The sequence below is a fragment of the Strigops habroptila genome, chromosome 7 (genome assembly GCF_004027225.2).
Source record: "Strigops habroptila isolate Jane chromosome 7, bStrHab1.2.pri, whole genome shotgun sequence".
NCBI classification, from domain to species: Eukaryota; Metazoa; Chordata; class Aves; order Psittaciformes; family Psittacidae; genus Strigops; species Strigops habroptila.
Window position 1 is genome coordinate 64527142 of NC_044283.2, and position 20914 is coordinate 64548055.

The 20914-nt window shown below is 38.3% G+C and overlaps 1 protein-coding gene across 4 annotated transcripts in view; it reads left to right on the plus strand.

The window, feature by feature from the left end:
- INPP4B (inositol polyphosphate-4-phosphatase type II B) overlaps positions 1-20914 on the plus strand; it is a 309190-nt gene that overhangs the window by 182954 nt on the left and 105322 nt on the right. For all 4 annotated transcript variants that reach the window (XM_030492258.2, XM_030492256.2, XM_030492257.2 and 1 more), the window contains exons 7-10: positions 1215-1265; positions 4282-4361; positions 11995-12106; positions 14933-15005. In XM_030492258.2, coding sequence (XP_030348118.1) covers positions 1215-1265; positions 4282-4361; positions 11995-12106; positions 14933-15005 — 316 coding nt within the window. The remainder of the gene's footprint in view (positions 1-1214; positions 1266-4281; positions 4362-11994; positions 12107-14932; positions 15006-20914) is intronic.

Sequence of the window (20914 nt, forward strand, 5' to 3'; positions counted from 1 at the left end):
ACTATCTTCATGCTTTTGTGGAAAAATAGTTGTTCTCATTGTAGAGAATCAAAGGATAAAAGCTAACTCAGAAAGGCTATGGTTCTACTTTGTCGTGTCTCTTTGGCAGATTTTTGCTGACCTTTTCTAACAACACACTGTATTTGGGATAACAAACAGGTAAAATTATCTTTGTTTTAGAGGAAGGTTTTCTCTTTATACAGTAAATTGCAGCTAGAGTAAAAGAACTGAGAGATGCATTTGAGGTCATGGGACAAAAATGAGTCTTTTGCTGACAGTTTTGCAAAATGAGCTTGAGTTTTACTTTGAAATCAAGCCAAAAATTGTTCCTTGGAGAGCTGTGCTCTAAATGGGTATCTGTTATTTAGACTAGGTAATCGAACAGATGTGAATGCTCAGTACATGCCTCCCTTGTGTGTTGCTGAAGCTGGCATCCTTTCACCAGCAAGCTAATCCAATGGGCTGTTTTGGCTCAGGCACACCATGTTAGAGGAGTGTTACAGAGGTTCTCTTACACTTATTCTATCTCAGTTTTACTGTTTAATCGGTTCTCTGTTATTAACCAACATTCAGTAATAAAATTATACGTACATTAAATCTACTCCCCTGTATTACTGTATGTTATCCCATACTTTTTCTGGTGGGATGAAAGCAGTTGTGTACAAAAGCAGCTCCACCCTGCAGCAGCTGCCCGGACAACTGGAGGTCCCTGTTGTCCCTGCATTCCTTCTATGAATACCTACAAATATCTGTCACCTCAGAGATGCTCAGAAATTGGTAGGAGGAGACAGGGCCATACATTGTGTGAGACAGGGGATCAGGATGTCTGTGGCAGATCAGCCTGCAAAGGCAAGTGCTTATTTGGAGAGAATACTTTTTAATGTACTGTGTTCTTTCATTTGTGGTTGAAAGTTTTGGTTCCAGATAACAACTCTAGATGAAGAATTCTGGCATTCAGGTTAGAGGCAAAGAGCCTCATTTGGGGAAAAGAACAACTGAGCACAGCCTTTCTCCTTTGGAGAATCAGGAAAGTTCAGAATGATAAATGTTTAGTGGTAAGAGACTTTCCTCATAGGAACCAGAAGATATTGTGCTTCTAAATTATAAATTATTTTTTATTAAATTATGTATGTATTATTCCTTTTAAATTTATCTCCATAATGTAGAAAGTATGAGGAAAAAAATACATTGGGTTTTTTTGTTTTTTCCCTTAGGTCCGCACCAGTGTCCTACCTGATCACAAGGAGCCGAGAGCAGATGTTGGAGTAAGCAATTTTACTTTTTTTTTTCAGTAATTGGGGTTTTTTTTCACCTCATCAACAGACACAGACACCCAATGAAGAGAAATGGTGTTCTGCCTAACTGCTAAACAGGAGCTGGCAAGCTTTTTTGCTAGCAGAAGTTGGGTTAAATGAATAAAAAAATCAAGGCACCAGTAATGGTCTCAGTGACTGATGAAATCCCATTCACATTGTCCTTGAAAATCCTATTCTACTGAAATTATCTTGAGGCAAGTACAACTATCTAGGCTTCCTGCTGCTGCCATACAAGCAATCTGGATGAGATCGAGAGCCTTGGAATCACGTTGCCTGAATGAGCCTGACCTGTTGACTTCTGGTTTTCATGTGCAGAGTATAAAAAGTACTGCTGTAGGAGTTACCTTTGAGTCTACCTTAAGAAATTACACTGGTGACATATGGAGGACTTATGTTGCTGTATAGATCTGTGGAAATTTTGGCAAAGGTATTGGGATGTCATTTCTGGGTCTGAGAAACCTCCCAGATAATACAGATACCTTATGGGGATGGGATATGTTGATCCTGCTAGAGCTGAATAGAAGACCAAGCACCATCTGGTGCAGGTATCAGACTTATATCTGCAAACATTTAAACCAGCTGGATTTTGAAACTTTTAGCCTAAGGTGACTTTCCTGCATTACCAGGGCCTCCTTGGCATAGTTTCCAGGACTTCAGCTAGTGTTTGAAAAACCTGTAGCTTGGCAGCAAGTTCAATCTGAGTGAAATAATCGGTATGTTTCAACTTTTCATATAGCTATTATAGAGACTTCTCTCTTTGGCTAGCTGAGATGATTCATCAAACTACGCAAGGCACATATCTTAACATTTATAATCATAAGTACTCCACTAGCAAAATTACAGAGGAACATTATAATTAGCATTACAGCAGCAGTTCTGTTTAAAGCCTACTTTTAAAGCCTCTCCAAGTCACATGTGCAAAGTTAGATTGGTTTGTAGGCTGCCAGTTCAGGCCCCAAGGTAGACTACTGGTACCTAAATCAGTATGAAAAAAGTGTTCTGCAGCATTGTTTGAAATTAGACCCCTTGAACATTAGCATAACTCTCTTCATGGGATCATTCACAATTTTATTTAATTTTGCAAATAACTCCTAATTGCATTGTCAGGCAAAGAAAATTTAATTCTAAATAAGCATAAAAATAAAAAAAACAGACAAGTGAGTAGAATTTTTTTAAGCCCATAAAATTGTTCACCTTTAATTTCATGACCCTGGAGAACTAGATATGACGCTCAGAGGTCGTTACTGGGTGCAACGAGCAAAGCTCCTAGATTGTGTAAGAGAGCAATATAATTGTTTCTTAGCCCTGGTGTGACATGTGAACTCTGACTCAGGGTTCTTAAGTGGATTTACAGTTCTATTGTGCTGCAGAAAGAACACCAAAGTGACCCAACTTCTATCAGTTTTGTTCCAAATATCGTACTCCTTCTCTCCAAATGGTAAGGTTGAAAATACAAGCAGTCATATGCCATAAAATGCCAGAATAAAGGCTGCTATATAAATGTTGTGCTGCAGAATGTGTTCTTATGGTACTAAGGATATGTATCTTCTTACTCTTGTAAAGAGAGAACTAATTTGTGCTTAGCATGCCACCACAGAGTTTTAGTGAACAAACACTGTCTTTGATCTAAAGGAAGACAGAACTATCTGTGTGTTCACTCTAGAAAGGCTGCGCATCACCGTGTAGTCACACCTGGACATATTTCTTGTAAAAGTACATGTTTCTTTTTGACAGGGAAATCTAACTATCATCTTTGCTTGTTGGGCTGTGGGATTTTTATTTTCTTACTTCATGTTCCGCACTTCCCAAATCTGCTGTTTTCCCAGCCTTGCCTAGATTCTCACCTTGCATCTTTTTTCCTTTGCTACTTAACTGCCAGCCAAAGCACAGGAAATCTAAGCCTCTGTCATGGACAGGAATGGGCCATAACTAATGACTTAGTTTACCCACTTGGAGACCGGTGTCAGTGCTTACCTAAATTGAGAATTCTGATTTGAACTGTACGTTTTACATGCAAGAAAATCTATCTTCACAGAAGGCTTTATTGTTAGCATTCAGACACTCAATATCCAGCTTGTCTTCCTGAAAGAAAGCAGGCTGCAGGGTTTTTTTTTACCAGAGGAAGTTACACTTCTGCGTAGCACCAAATTCTCTGTTTCCCTGAAGGGGAAAGTTAGTCTCTACACGCAGCCTGTGTCAACTCAGAGCAACTTGCTGCTTCTTTAATTTGTATATCCAAGAACATATATAATTTAGCTTGGAATTTTGCTTTGCATTCCAACAGTAGAGTAAAATTAGTGTAATGCGATGAAAAGAAACCGTACTTCTCATTATTTTCTTGCAAAAATTCAGCTTAGTCTTAAGATCTCATTATAATTTGTTCGGAGCAAGTGATGTTGAGTTATATATTTGAAAGATAAATGGATAGAAGATGGCTCTAGACTGTTACTTTCTTTCCCATTGTTTCTGGGGCAAGAACACTAGCGTTGGCAAAGTTGACCAAATGAGATTTTTTGCAGTGCATAGATGGTAGTGCCTAAGGTTTAAGGAAAAACTATAGCAAACCCAACTTTGATAAGATACTGAAAACTTAAAATTTCTTGTAATCTAAAAATGACAATTATAGAAAGATGATGCAGAATCCAAGTGTATTTGTACTGAACGGAGGTTTTCCTATGGCTGTACATTTGGTAACCTGTTGTTTTGTCAGGTTGTCAGACTGTTCTTAATAAAAGAGAGAGAGGTTCTTGCCTGTGAAATCAGAGTTAAATAGTTTACTGATGATCATGCTACAGGTGCATAAAAGAATTTCTACTGGATAGTGTGTCAAATTGACTATATTGGAATATAGTATTTTCTAGGTAGCAAAGAAAGATTTTGAAGTGTGACACCAAAAAAAAAAGTAGTAATTAAAACTTAAAAAATTAATGGAGATGTTACCTTTTCTTTCCGCTTTGTTTTCTAGCGAAGCTTCCTGGGCTGTACAACTTTTAGAGTAGCAGACTTGGTAAAGTCAAAGGAGCAACAGTTGACCCTTACCCTCAGGTAAGTGTTCTCCTCTGTTATAAACTATATTGAATTAATAACCCATGGGATTTCAGGTCCAGAGAAGAGCAATGAATCCGGTGAAGGGTCTAGAAAGCAACTTCTGTGAGGAGCAGCTGAGGGAACTGGGATTGTTTAGCCTGGAGAAAAGGAGGCTGAGGAGAGACCTTATCACTCTCCGCAACTACCTGAAGGGAGGTTGTAGTGAGGTGAGAGTTGGTCTCTTTTCCCAAGTAACAAGTGATAGGACAAGATGGCCTCAAGTTGTGCCAGGGGAGGTTTAGGTTGGCTATTAGGAAAAATTTCTTCACCAAAATGGCGTTAAGCATTGGAACAGGCTGCCCAGGGAAGTGGTGGAGTCATCATCCCAGGAGGTATTTACAAGACATCTAGATGTTGCAGTTAGAGACATGGTTTAGTAGTGGATTTAGCAGTGTTAGGTTTATGGTTGGACTCTATGATCTCAAAAGTCTTTTCCAACCTAAATGATTCTATAATTGCTGCTTGACTATGAAACTCTGTATTACTTCAGGTATTTTAGACGTCAACTTGAAATGCTTCTATTTCGACCAGGCACAAAGTCAAAATGAAATATCAATTCTTTAAGCTGGGGCTTTCTATGTGTCAGGTTAGAAAAGGTTAGCAATTTTTTAGTATGATAACCTATGGAAGAATTGCAGGGAATTTTAAGTAGAGGATGTTCTTTCAAAGTTTCCTTTAGAAAGGAGCAGAAGATTCTTAGTTTCATTTGATGTATTGGGTTTAAAGAATTAACACTGTACAGTTTTCTGGTTTGGTTACTAAGCATATTTAAAGACGGTGGACGCCATGACTCAAGGCTTCTTGTATGTGAAATTGGTTGTAATCTCCTAAACCATTGTTACATGCAGCCAAACTCAAATGGCAGTAAGGGGGCAATGTACAACTCTAATGAGTGGCACAGTGTACAGTGCTGCAGGAGAGTCAGAGCCAATATTCAAAAACTAGGGTTGGGCTGAACAGATAGTTCTTAAAGCTGTGCACTGAAGAAAAAACATTCAGTTTTCACCCTTGATACGGACTTGCATGGCTTAAAGTGTATAAAGGTATGAATCTTTTTGAAGGTTAGGGGAAACATTTTAGGCGCTGATTTTCTGAATGAATTCTTTAGACTTTATATGGTGCTGGGATTTCATTGAGTTGATTTTTGCAAGCACAATGGAGGCTTATTTGCAGTTACTGGGTAGGTACATGTAAGCGTCACAGAGCAAGTGCCTGAACTCAGGACACATTTTCGTGAGGACTACGTAGGCACATTTTTGGGAGGAAAGAAGCTGTGACTAGGAAAACAGAGATACTGGTATATGTTCTGCCTAGGATACTGTACATAAGTGCTGTGGAAAACTTGTGTTACATTCTTTATCCCTTGCACCAGGCTTGATTTGGATGGAGGCCGAAATTACAACCCATTCAGTGATGTTGTGGTATTGTCACTATGTCAAGGACACTGTATGTTTTTTAAGCAGAAACTTCCTGAAGTATTTTGGGTTTATTACCACACCTGCTTTCCTGTTATAACAATAGTAGTTGCATACCTGTGTGTAGTTTAAAGGGCAAAGTTAACAAAATGCCTTGATTTTAATTTCTCCCAAACACAGAAAATGTCATGCCTAAGCAGCAGGTAACTTTTTCTTACACAAGAAACCAATCACATGAAGTGTGAACTGACTGCTCCCTGTGGAATTGTATGGCTGGATAAACAAATATCAATTTACTGTTTGTAAGAGCCTTTTCTTACAGAATTTCAAGTTGTCTCAAGTTCTTTGGGACAAACTTTGCCTCTCTGATTGACGTATTGAAAACTTGATCTGAAAGAATGCCTCTGACAGGTGCCATAATAATTGGCAGAATGTAAAGTGTCAGGAAGGTTTGAGAGTATTTTGTATCTAACCCATCTAATTTGTAAACAAGAAGTTCAGGTGGATAACTAATAATCCACAGATGGCAGATTGCCAGGTTGGTTTTAACTGAAGCTCTAAGCCTTTTCAGATTTGCTTTTACTTAATATTTTTAGTCTTGTATGTCCTCTTTATGCACCTAACACTAAAAGACAAATATTATCGTAGAATCCTGGAATGGTTGGGGTTGGAAGGGACCTTAAAGACCATCTAGTTCCAATCCCCTGCCTGTGGGCAAGGACACCTTCCACTAGACCAGGTTGCTCAAAGCCCCATCCAGCCTGGCCAATTATACCAATTCAAGTTAATTTGCAGATATGTCAAATAGTAAGTTTTTGTTGGTTGGACTTTTTTTTTTTTTTTTTTTCAATTTTTTTTTAAGAGAAAAACCCTAACCTTTTAAATGTGGGATTGTTTCCTGATTATGTGTTCAGGAGCACAAAAGCAGTAGAAATTATCCACATGTCTTCACTGGCAGTTTAACCAGGGCAGTCTAATAATCAAAACTTGCTTTCCTCTAATTGCCCAATTATATTAGCTCCCCTCAGGAGGATAAGGGAGCTTTGTCAGAGCATGCAGTTCTATTTAATTCCTGTTGATATACTTTGGATGGGAGTTTACCAGAGAGTGCTTGGGACTGAGATACTCCTTTGTTAGATCTGAAGTAAAGATTTAAGTATCCGGAAATAGCTCTTTGGTGTGCCCTGTAAATACTGGCGTGATTATAGTAGCTGGTTACTTTTTCCAGGGTGTTGGTTTTTGGTGGTTTGTTTTTTTTCCCCCATTTATTATATCTTGCCATTGTCTTTTGTGAGGTACACAACAATATAAAAGTGTTTTTTGAGAAATATCCTTGTATTTTTCTCAGTTATTTTGTGGAGGGCTGGCATACATCTACAATTCCTTACTTTTCCTCACCATTGTACATTAATAGTAATTAGGGAATCAAGTTACAAAACCACTGGAGAAGAATTTATTGTTATTGTCTTTCCTTCCCTATGAAGGTGCCCTAAACTGATGGCTGAGTGTTTATTATAGATATGTGCACCTATGTCTGTCTAAACATCAAAACCTGAACAGGTCAATTTGTAAAATTGCTTTGATGATGATGATGTACACAACTGATGTTGGCAGAGGAAATTCAGTTAGTGGAGACTTGGGACTGCGGTTTTCAATATGAAATTTATAAAAACAGAAATGCCTTCTATAGAATAAAAAGTTTTATTTTGTAGTGGTAATACAAGGCCACTTGCTTCCAGCTTTCTCATAGGGTTGTGATGATGAACAGGATAAAGTGGGCTGTTGAATAAAACAAAAGCCAAAGCCACAGTCAGTAACAGAATATTTATTAATACTGACTATATGTTGCAGTGTATTCAATTTAAAAAAAAAAACCTAATTTCTTTGTAAATGAGGTAACTGATTGCTATTTTAGTAACTAATACTAATTTATTTTTTTTTTTTAGTTGATTACCATTTCATGTTCAGTTTAGAGGATCTTTTTGCCATGTCTTTCTTTTAAGAACAGCACAATGTGGTTTTTTTTGCTTGGTTGAGGCTTCTGTAAAGAGCTAGCAATTAGTGTTTCCATTAGCTGCTTCTCCTGTGGTGGTAGTTTGCCTTTTTCCAAGAAGGTCATCTTTAGCTGGGTGATTTTCGTATGATTTCCAGTAAGTTACATGTAAGAAACAGCAAAGGAAAAAGATAATAGTGCTCTTTTGCACTCTCTGTAGAAATAAGGTCCATCTGCCTGAGATGCTCCTCTTAGTAGACAGTACAAAATTGTAAGTAGGCTACTTCAGTAGGAAACCAGGGTAATATCAATACCACTTGCATCCTTCGGCCCCTGTAAGCAGGAACTTTGTAGTGATGGAGCTAACCAGACAAAAACAAGAACTAGGATGCAGTGCATGAATTATACAGATCATGTGAGACAACGTGCCTGTGAATGTCTGTCAGTCGTGTAGTATACAGACTTTCTTTAAACATATGACTGTACTTGACCTCTTGGACAATATCTATTTGTCTATCAGTTTGATTTTTTTAGCTGCCTTAGTTTCATTTATCTTGGGCAGGACTGAACTTCTTTCCTTTAAATAAAGGAGATAAAAATAAGCCATAGTTATTTTTGGAAAGTTAAAAAAAAAAATAACTCCAAGACTCCGTGAAAGAAAGTCCCCCCAACTTCCCTCCCTCCTAACAGCGTCCTCCAAGCATCTTGTAGTTCAGCGGGCTGGAAGACACATAACTGCACTTCAGGAGTAGTTACATTCATAATGTTTAACTAACTAAAGACAATTTGAAAGCAGCACACTAATTCTTGCAGTCGTTTATGTACATATAACTTCATTAGCAAATGTCGACTATAAAATACTATATATTTAGCTGCTTTTACCTATTAAAATTCAGTCCAAGTCTGCCTACAACTAGTTTTATTTGGTCTCCATCCTGAAATTGTTTCTTGGCTGCTTTATGTCATGTCATCCACCCCAGGAAGCAGGTGAACAATTGCTTGGCATTATAAGTCAGGCAAATCTTCCATTCAGTTGAGGTGAAACTTGTTTTGACTTGAAGCTTAATCAATAGTACATTGAAATCATGAAAACTGAGAAGGAATTGAAGAGTGAAAAACTTTATTTACCTTAGAATGCAGTGTTAGTCTATACTAATGGCATTTATTATGTATTATGCATTGGAGAAAGGGGCTGCCTGCTAGATGGCAAGTCGTGCAGTTTGCGTTTCAGGAGGCAGTCACTCACTTTGGCATGTATAATTAACATAGCTATGCAAATACACCGTCTGCTTCTCTTTCTTTGTGTTCTCGAATTGGCTTTTTTGGGGGGGGGAGAAAGGTATGGCCCTGGGAACCAATTAGCAGGCCTAAATTTGCATATTCACTGCGCAACAGTGAGACTTGATGTGCACAACATTGAAGGCAAATGGCTGCTATTCTCAGTCCTTCCAGCTCATTTGTTTTTCTACTATTAGCTTGTTACCTTCTTTCTTTCTGGATGCTTGGGTCAACCTTTTATTGCTAGAAGTATTCAGGTGGGCATGTATTCCTGTTTTACTTGAGCAACATGCCTTTTTGGCTACATGCAACATGCAAATGTAGCAGTTCATTTGCAAATTGAGCTCCATTTTGCTCAACATCTCTTTATACTCTTAATTTCCTCCGAGGTAGTTTTAAATCAGATCTGTTTTATGTAGGTCAGTCTCAGACTTGCAGGTCTCTTTAGCCTTAGAAAAATGTGTTTCCTAAAAAAGGATGGGCAAGATTTTATTTCTGAAAGTCAAATGAATGCAACATTTTCCTTTCAGACCAGAATAACAGCAAAGTGCTGTTGCATATTTATGTCAGCCTGGTAATGAGGTCATCCACTTGTACGCTTTAGTTGGGACACATTAAGCTGTTGAAAAATTTTCAGTCTCACAGCCACACATTTGCTCTGATTTTTAAAGGTATAGGTGATTTGCTAACATATTTGTCATATCCTTTCTCCTTGGAAATGCTGTAGTCCATTTGTTGAGTTAGCCTAGTTTGCATGCTGGTTTGACACGGGAAGGAGAAAACAAATCAAAGCACTAAGCTGTAGCAACTCAGGGCAATGGTCTTCATTCAGAAGACAGTTAAGTTCTTCTCATGCATTTCAAAATTATTGTACGTTTTTGTTCATAAACACCGTTTGGACATTGAACCCTTCTTCCTCATTTCTTCTGTGTGCTTTGTTAATGAACGTAGGCTTCTTTGGTTGCGAGGCTCTCTGGAATTGGTTCATTTTTCATTGTTCCTTTATTGTCAGTAATGAATTTGGCTTAGAGGAAATGAAGTAGTGACATATGTAAAATCTGAAGAATTATGTCTATTTTGCAGGGTTTTATATAAGAACATATTTAATTTGTGTAGTTACAAGATGAATATATTCTAGTGAGTCACATATTAAAGCATAATGGTTTGCAACCAAAATTACTATTTAAATTTGAAGCTTGGGGGTAGCTATATTTTGAGACTTCACTGTAAAAAATGAAAGTTTTGATTTAGAATAATAAATAAGTATCCATGCCTGAAAAGACTCACGTATGTGCTTAACTTGAGCCAGTGTGAAGAGCTGGCGTGCTCTGGCATGCAGAAATACAGATGGTGTCAAATTGTGAGAGGCAAACGCAGAGACATGTGCAGGCAGAGGGGAAAGCCTGTGCATGGCAAAGTCCAAGGCCTGCCCTGCCTGAGAGCGGGAGACAGTGTGTGCCGGCGCAGTGCTGCTTGGGGGTTCTCAGCGCTTCCAAGGCAGTGGGAATTATCTGACTGAGCTGTACAGCCGTGGTGCCTCTGCACGGTACTGTGCCATGCCTGTGGGTGTACCAGCAGGCCAGGCCTTGGACTGCAGTCTTTCTCCTGGTTGGTGAAATGAGGAGAAGGCTGTTTGGTTTGGGTTGGTTTTTTTTCCTTCCTATACTAATCTAATGTGAGGACTGTTTTTTGAACTTCTCAAAGGGTATCTGTGTTGAAGGGGGTTTTGACGTTTTCCTACAGCAAGGATTGTCCTAGGAATATGGCAGGTTTTAATGGAAACACTTTTTTCTAGTATTACTGTTTCTGAAAGTCTTTTTTTCATTGCCTGTCCTCTAGTCACTTTTCAGTGTATTCCTTTGTCCTGCTCCATCACTTCTCATCTTTGCTTCTGAGATTATACACAGTATTGCCCCAAACCCATTTGTTTTCATTCTTTTCATTCCTCTCTGTGATTTTGCAATTCTGCTAAACTTAATCTCATCATTTCCTTTTGTCGATTTTTACTTGGTGGCTGTCGTTTTACCTTCCTCATTATTATTAAATGATCTGCTACCCTTCTTCCTTCCTTCCAAAAAGTCCAGCTGTTCAGAATAAGCCAGGGGAGATAGACTGCACATTAACCTTGGTGTTTTGCTACCAGTGAAAGCTGGAAAGCATTCAGTATCTCTTCGGAGTTTAAACCTTGTTTTCTCCTAAAAGGTAGTGAGCAGTACTCTTGGGAGATGTAAATCTGAATTGCTATTTATTTTTGCTTAATTGGAAGTAAACTGTTTGCAGAGATGATAATAAAGGAGTTCATCTGGAACTACATTATCCTCTACATAGTTGAAGAAACGGGACTGATTCTGAATAATTACTCTGCAGAAGGACTACGAAAGGAAAAGTGATACTCAGATTAGTTTCATTATTTCGGTTTAGCAGGGGGTTTATTAATATACTGAGCATGCCCTTTCTTCACAGATTCTGTTAGGAAACAAAGCAGTGTATTGTGCGATGAGATTGCAGCTCGTAAGCAAGGTATTGGTGCAGCGTTACAGCCCTTTCTCTCACGGTCCACACACATTCTAGACATTACTATGTCTAGAATAAAAACTTAGCATGTTCATGGATTCTTCCACCATTTATAGCACTTACCCATCCTCAGTTTTGTGACGAAAACTTTGATTGCTGTATAGAATTTGGAGAAAATACAGTATGCCTTATCGTTAGCATTTGGTTTATGATTAGAATCATAGAATAGTTAGGGTTGGAAAGGACCTTAAGATCATCTAGTTCCAACCCCCCTGCCGTGGGCAGGGGCACAGGTGACAGAATGGAGAGGGAACTAAATGTTTATCAACAATGTTTTTACTGAATGAATGCGGTGCTGCAGGTGACCCAATATGTGGGTTTTTTTCCCTAGGACTTCTGATGGTGGGAAGACAGTTGGTACCATTGAAGTCAATCTTGTGAAGATGGGAGAGCTAGAGGATGGTGAAACAGACCACATCACAACAGATGCCCAGGATCAAAAGGTAGTAACTCAGTTCATTGTGCAAACCTAATTAGAATGATCAGCTTTGCCAAATACCTAATTTACTAATTCCAAATTGGGTTAAGGACTTAATAAAAAATTTCCAGAATAAAGTACTATGTACACTTAATATCCCTAAACTAAAAATGTTTTTTAATGAAAACCTACGGAGTGATATTCTGCCCTTAGTTTCCTAATCTCTCCCCTTCTTTAGGAAAAAAAAGAGCTTATTTTGATCTCAACTGAACATATTTGATCACTCCTGATCAAAAAATGTCCATGGAGACACCATAGATCTTATTTTTCCCTTGGACAGTTCCTCCATTTTCTGCTCTTGAAGTCATGTTCACATGGATTTTTATGTGCAACCTGTGTCCACAATACTGAAAACCTGGAAAGAATGACAGACAAGCAAGCCAAAGAAGTGAATCCCCTTGCAAAGTGGAAGGTTCAGCTGCATTTCATGGGAGCACGCAGCGGTGGGGAAAATCAATGGGAGGGATGGCACAGCAATAATGCCTTAAAGTGCTAACATAGGGCAGTGTTGATCAGAGGGTTGTATGTAGGGATTTTAAGCTGGGTGCTTATGGTGTGGGACAAGAGGAAAGATAGAAGGGTTTGCAAAGAGCAAATATGCCCTTAAGTAGGCAGGTTGTTGCAGGCAAAAGTGGTGGAGGCTGGAGCTGGAGTTGGTATGGGGAGAATGGATTTGAGAGTAATGGAGAAGCAAAGGAACGAGTGTGGAAAGGATGGGCTGTCTCTATGATGACAAGAGGTTTAGGATTGGAGAAGTTTCAGAAATGACTGCTCAGAACAAGGAAATCAGGGTTTGAATGATTTGCAGTTAATAAGAAGGTCTCTCTAGCTGGGTCCCTCACTGATGGTAACTGACATACCTGTACGGGGTTGCCTACTCCTCCTATCTCTGTGTCTGCAGCCCCATTCTTACTAACAGAATTTTTGCAGCCCTAATACTATGGTGTACTGCTATACACTATGGTGTATTCTGTTATTGGGGAGGAGGGGGGGAAGGCATTAGATAATGCTGCAGGGAATGTAAATTTAAGGATTGCATTTTTTTGTCTGAAAGTAACATATAAGAATGTAGCTTTGGGGGAATTGTTCTGAATACCTTTTCTGCTCAGCCAAAGCAGTCTGCTTTTGGGCCAAATTCCAAAGATAGATTTTTACACTCCTTTTTTCACCATTCTTCTCAAAAAACTTCAATGCCCTTTTAAAACAATGGACCAGTGGTACCAGTTCCAAAGAAGCCAACAAACACTGTGAAATCTTTGTGGTTTTGTACTGCAAAACTTCTACAAGATACACAAAATGAACTGTTTTTTCAGTCTTCTCTTTCACTGGTGAGGCCACACCTGGAATCCTGTGTTCAGTTCTGGGCCCCTCACTGCAAGAAAGTCATTGAGGTGCTGGAGTGGGTTCAGAGAAGGGCAACAAAGCTGGTGAAGGATCTGGAGAACAAGTCTTATGAGGAATGGCTGAGGGAACTGGGGTTGTTTAGTCTGGAGAAGAGAAGGCTCAGAGGGGACCTTATCGCTCTTGACAACTACCTGAAAGGAGGTTGTAGTGAGGTGGGGGTCGGTGTCTTCTCCTAAGTAACAAGCAATAGGACAAGAGGTAATGGCCTCAAGCTGCACCAGGGGAGGTTTAGATTGGATATTAGGAAAAATTTCTTCTCAGAGAGGGTGATCAGGTATTGGAACAGGCTGCCCAGAGAAATGGTGAAATAGCCATTGCTGGAAGTGTTCAAAAACCGTGTAGATGAGGCCTGCAGTGACATGGGTTGGTGGTGGTCTTGGCAGTCCTGGGGTAATGGTTGGACTTGATGACCTTAAAGGTCTTTTCCAACCTAGCTGATTCTATGATTCTAGGGGGTTCTAATACTTGTTAAGAAAGACAAGCCTCATGACAGCTCCATTTTCTGTGATCATTAAAGGATTCCTTAGTTTTTATATATTAGTTGCACCATGAAGTCTTGGTTTCTATGCTCACAGTGAGCATGCAATTGTGAGACTGTAGAGTTATTGAATTATTTCAAAGAAATAAGTTCTGAATCAGGTTTGACAATTCATTAGATTATCTATGTACAGGGGATTCCTCATGGAAGTGTAAGGTGATAGTTAAATTCAGTCTGAGGTATCAACTGGCAGGACAGTACATCATGTCTTGCTCTTTGATTTAAGCTCTCCAACAGAATATCTAGGAACTGGGGAAGCTGTAGGAGCTCCCTGTCGCCTTTAGAGGCTTTCTGTTGTTTTTTTCTGACTGGGGGTAGGAGGAGCATTAAAAATGTACGTTTAACATAGGTTTACACTGTTGATTTTGCCATGAACTTTGAATACCTTTATTTTATACAGTGATCAAAGAAATCTTCCAATTCACTTGTATAACAAATTACTTCAATTGCACACCACAAGTACATTTTGAAGACTTTCTGTGGTTTCTACTTTTCCCTTGTTTAAAAATTAACAGAGTGCTTTCTGACACTGTGCATGTGAAAACTGCCTTGTCACAAGAAAGCCCTCTGAAAGCACAGAACTTGTCAAAAATCATTTTAACCTCTGCTGTAGGAAACCTTTCGGTTTTATTATGAAATAGCTGATTATGTTTTGCCATTTTCTCTGCTATAGTTCTGGTTATGTTACAGTATAATGGCATGGGAATATAAAGAGGAAAATGTAAATTATAATTAAGGGTTGGGAAGTTACGTTATCAGTGATGTTTTTCAGTCTGCCATTTTTAAACTGCTATGAATTTCCTTGTGACACCTGAATGCGTTACATTTGTTGTTGCATTCCTTTTGTAGTGTGCATTGGTTCGTGAATGTACAGCCACTGAAGGCATAAGTGGTAAAGACAACTTGCCTTCATTAAGTGCAGGTAAGTATTCTAACATCCATAAAAAATGAGTGTTGCAATGCTATGTCAGATCCTGAAGAAATCACGAAGACTTGGGGCAGAGCTCTTAAAAGGCTCTTCAAATGATGCACAAATTTTTAATTGTAGTGTTTTAATGTTTGGTACCTATTTAACAGTGTAATTTTACGGAGAAATGTGACGAAAACTTCCAGAAATTTGTCAGTTTTGCTTTCTGAAAGAAGCACTCCTATGTCTTTACCATTCAATGATTTTCAAGACTGCCAGTGACTTCAGTGGGCATGGAATTAACCTCATTGTTTTGCCTTTTAATATTCTGTTAATTATGCATTATTTGTAACTGCATACCCTGGAGAATTAATCTCTCTCATAGTTGATGAAGTGGCAATTTCAGTTTGATCTGGAAGCTATGTGTCCTAAAACGAAGGAAGCTGTTGGCAGGGCATTCTCAATTCTGGGTGAACTCTGGGCTAAAGTGTCCAGTGTTCAACCAGATCTATTTCTCTTTCATTATACTGAGAAATATTACATGCTGATATGCTGCACCATAAAAGTTTTATTAGCCCGAGTTTATGAATCTCCATTACTCTGCAGTAACAATGTCACAAATAAGTTATATGGGTCATCTGAAACCCATCTGAAATGACTGTTACAGCTGAACCCTGGACACACAGCGCTGTCAAGAATTCTGTGTGTTTGCTGCATACAGTTGAGGACAAATGTTACTGAAGTTTTAAAACCTTTACTGAAACTCATTCATATGACTTCACGGATAGGACAGACTTATTAGACTAGCTTTGCAGTCTGAAGGAAGCACTAGAAACCTTCAAAAAAGAGGTTTTTTTCCATGTATGTATGAACCCTGTGATTTTTTTCTGTGACTTGTTGAGCCTAGATCAAAAGGAAGGAAAAATTTTTCTTCAGAGCTGCCATTTCTTTTCAACAGTTCAACGTGAGACTAGATATGTTTGTGGTAAAGATACTCATTGAGAATTACTAAATACACAGGAACTACATCTGGCTCCGGAAATTCCTGAACTGAAAATAGCTGGAGGCAGGGAGAGTATCTTGCATCTTTAGGTATCTATTTATGGCTCTTGGAGACAAGATACAGAGCCAGTTGAACAATTTGGCCTAACTCAGTGCAGCCATTCCTTGATTCTGATTCTGTATGTCCTCCACATAAGTGGATCTTAAAGAAATGACATTTCTGTTCAGAGAAAATGTTACTGATTCACAACTGATTTCTTTCAATTTGCTGCCTCTGTTGAGTGGATTTCATTGGGTTGTTTGGTTTTGGGTGGGTTTTTTGTTTTCTGTTTGGGTTGGGTTTTTTAATGGGGAAATGCAGTGGTTTGGGGATTTTATTTTGTTAGAACTTCCAAAGTAGATGCTAGTTTTATGAATATTAAAGTCTAGATCACTTTGTCAAGGGTATTTGCACATGATTTTTTGGTGTATCTAAACAGTGCTTAACACTTCTACATTTATTGTTCTCATATACAAACACACTATATAAAACCAAAACCCCCACCCAACATTGCTAGGGTGGGTTTTTGTTTGGTTAGTCATTTTTTTGTTATTTAAAAGAGTTGAGGGGAAAAATTAGAACTGCAGATGCATATGAAAGAAATGACAGCACGCAGGATATTGGAAAGAGTGTTCAGTCACAGGAAGTTTGTTCTAATAAATACTTACTCTTCAGTCTGTTTCCTGTAGTTGTGACTTCCTCTTCTCTCTCCAGCATTGCCTCCACTTCCCTGCTGACACCTGGCACTAATTCCAGCTTTTGTCAGTCCCAGTCTCTTTATTGAATTGCCAATTTCTTTTCTTATGATATTTCAGCTCTCCTTTTATATTGTCAACCTTTTTGCCCACCCAGTCAGACTTCTTCCCCAGCACACCGCTGTGACTGGGCTTCATGTGGGTCAAATTCCTGTGTTGTCCGGAGACTGGCTTTCTCACATGGGTACCAGTGTTGCCCTTAAGCATATTGTACCACACAATAGCTCTCCCCAAAAACATATTCATCCACTCTGTATGATTGTCATGTGCACAGTTTTGCTGGTGTTAGAAACTGGGATGGGATGCAAGAATTTTCAGTAGAGGTAGACCCTTGGTTCATGTATGAGGTGTAAAGTTCAAGTTCTGAGTTTTTACATGCTGAAATTTCTTTCCCACTGCTTATGTTGTTATTATATATGGTGAAATTACATATCTCTGTAAAAGATTTACTGTCAGAATTCAAGTTTATAAAGCACAGAATTTTCTATTGCAGGTTTCTGGCCTCATTCTGTGCAGCTGGAAATTTCAGAAAATAATCAGTTTAAGCCAGACAAATTTGTGTGGCAAAATTAGAGGCAATCAAAAACAGGGACTGAAAGGAAAGGAACAATATCAGTAATGCAGTAGAAGTATATTACAGGCAACCTGATAACATCAATGTTGCTTGCACTACTTTCCCTGCTGTGTACACACAGAACTATTACAGTGCAGTATATATTCCATATGGATATGTATGTAGTACATGTGTATACTGTCGTAAAAAATTCTTGTTTCTATCTCCTGTTGTTTATCAGGCCTTCAAAACTATGAAACTGAAAAAATACCCCTGTGTGAATCTTGAAGTCTGTAGGAATAGATGCACTTTGGCATTCTTCTGAAATTTAAATCTTAATATAAGAAACTCGAGCCCTCAAGTGAGTTATGAGACACTTATTGAGTGAGTGGGAATGAGTATTATATTTCACAGAGGCCTATCACTATTCCATTTATACCCCAAGAGATTGACTTTATATGTCTCGAAATTCAGTTATTCGTTTATAACACTGGAGAGTTTGCCGATCGTTTGCATGTAAACAAATTGCGCTTTGCAATAAAAAAAGAGAATAAAAGTAATTGAAATTAAGCAAAAATTAAGAAAATTGAAATTATTCTTCCTGAGGTTATATGCATAATACACCTATGTTACAAAGGAAGATAGAGATAGAAACACTGTTAGTTAATTAGTATACAGCAGCAATATGTTTTGACCTGTGTTCAACAGGGAACAAAAATGAAAACAGAGTGTTCAATGTTCTATTATTTTTTCATTTTACTTGCAGGGGAAGCAGTGTGAAGGGTATCGCATGGAATAAAACCACAGAGGTCTTTAAATTTAAAAATGAGAATGTCCAAAAATATGGATAGTTAAATATATGGCATTGGCTTTTAGGCTTCATTGCTATAGAGAAAGGCTTTTAAAATAGGTTTTTCTCTTTTTAACCCCAGCAGTTCATCTGTTGGGTTGGGGTTTTTTCAGTGCCTTTCACGATCACTGTCTAAATACAGGAAGGGTTACCTCTATGAAGCTTTGAGTCATTTTAATAACTACTTTTTATAAAAGCTAAATCTAGTCTTGCCATTCTTACTGTTTGGGTGGCTTTACATGCCTTCTGGAATTTGTTTTTAGATGACTTGTAATTAGAAAGCAATTATTGTTGTAATTGGAAAGGAAAACGCATCTGAGATTTTTATGGAATCACATGACTTTAGTAGTTCTGATTACAAGAAAAACATCAAGTATTTTGCAGCTCTTGTTGACAGTCTCAAGCTTTAGTGATACTGCAAATGGTTTTGTTTTTTTTTTTTCCCAAGTTGGTAAATGAAATTTTCTTCCTAAACCCATGGAGAGATGTTTTGGCCTTTTTTTTCTTTCTTCTTTTTTTCTTCTTTTTTTAAACTTGCAACACATTTGAGATTAGCCCCATCTGAAAACTCAGACTTTGGAGGTAGTACCTGAATTGCAGTTTAATAGTTCTGACAGTGATAAAAATCACAACTTTTAGATCCACATTTTCAAAGTTATTCCTGGTCTCCCTTGCTATCATGCTGCAGTTCTGCTGGGGTTTTTTGTTTGGTTTTGTGTTTTCCCCATGGTGGTGGTGATGGTGGGGAGATAGGAGGAAAGAGATTGTGGATTTACACATGTGCGTTAGGTTCTCACAGACAAATGTGAATTTTTGAATGTAATAGATTAAGGGCTGTTCTTGGAAAAACATCCTTTGATAACTTCTAGGAACTAGGTATAAGAAGGTAAAATAGAGAAAAGAGCCTTTTGTGCCTGAGGCACCATACTTTGAAATATCCTAATAAAAAAGTATCAACCTGCTTCCTAGAGAACATGTGGCACTAAAAACAAAAAAACCCACAACACACTCACACACACATACACAAAAAACTCACCCACACAACAAAATCATCATCAAATCATCATCTGTGTTTTGGCAGTTGCCTCTTTAAGGACAGACCTGAATTATTCCTGAGTTTCTTGATCCATTCCTGACATCTGAAGATTGTCATTCCCTGTTTTGTTAGTGGAAGATGATTGGTGCCATATATCTACTCTGTGGATTGGCAGAGGCTGTTGATATTATTGACAGAACTGATTTTTTTAAATAGAAGTATGCATTACAGCGTATTTTAATCAAGTAATATAATAAAGCCCAGACACTAAAGGGTAAGTTGATCATAGGCACAGGACTTGGAGGCGATTTTTCTTTTGTAGTAGACACTAGTTAAGTCTCTGTAATGAGGTTTCTTGAGCTGTGTAACGCGTGTTAAGATGCTCGCACATTGAAGTATTTCAGGTATTAATAGTAAAGAAAAATTGCTGTTATTCAGCATATGTTATGCCATAGGTATCAAGCATCTAGTAGGCCTATTTCGTAACAGTAAGTCAGAATTTAGTTTTTGTAAGTAAAATTGCTGCTAAGTAAAGGCAAAATGACTCTAAAAAGACTTCCAGTTTCTCTTCAAGTTTGGTCTTGGTTTAGGCCTTTCCTAAAGGACTTTTGTTAAAAACAGTTTGATTAGCTAGACAAGACAGTTTGTGTATATTCGATAACTTGGTCTGTGTTTTTCGTTCCCCATAAATAAGCCTACACAAACAGTAATGGTGGAAGTGAGTTCTGAAGCTGAAATTTCTATTAGTAGGTGTTATTTTGACAGCAACAGTTTCCTCACAGCACACATGGGAGATGCATTCCTATGAGTTATAGACCATTCAGTGGCAGATCAGTGGGAGCCTGCTCTGAGGTAGCTTTTTCCAGATGGCTGATAGAAAGGTGCTGTTGGAGGATTTGGATGGCTGTCCAAAGTCATTCTGAGTTGTGTGATGTGTGTGTTAAATGACAGTCATTTGTCTCTGAGTAAGCTTATCAAAGTAATCAAATAAAACTTCTCTTTCTCAGATATTTCCTCATTTGCTCTTTCTGGAAAATTAGTTAAGAGTAGGGGGAGACAGGGGGGAGAAGGAAGGAAAGGAGAGAATAAAAATTTCTCACCTTTGTTGTAGAGCATCATTGTAAGATCTGAACGGAAACATAGCTAACACATGAGAGCTTTAAGATAAAAAATACAGTGGGTTTTTAAGCAAAACCTTCTAAGACATCAAGTAATGTGATTTTCCTATGTCAAGGTAGACACCAAGAACAGTGTGTGTGTAACATGTTTACGGGTTTGTTGTGCTTATTTATAGGTAGTGTCAGTCTATTGATGAAGTCAATGATCACCTTGGCTCTAAAATAGCATCCTTTTGACCACATCAAGTCAAGTTCCCTTTAATGCAGATGCACACCATCTCTTTGTATTAATGACTTCTGTGTGTGCATATCATGGAGAAGATGCATCAGATATAGCTAAACTCTGAGGCATGCTTCACTTGTCCCATGCAATTTATTAGCAATGTGAGTGATTCTAGCAGATGGTGAGCGATGGCTTTGACTGTATGTGAGTTCATTGTCTGTTTCTGTATTCCACTTTTTCCAACTGTAGCCTAAGTGTAAGAATAGAGACCATAATTTACGTTCTCACTACACTGAAATGCTAAATTCACAGGATACCTACTGTGCAGGGAAAACATGATTTATCTA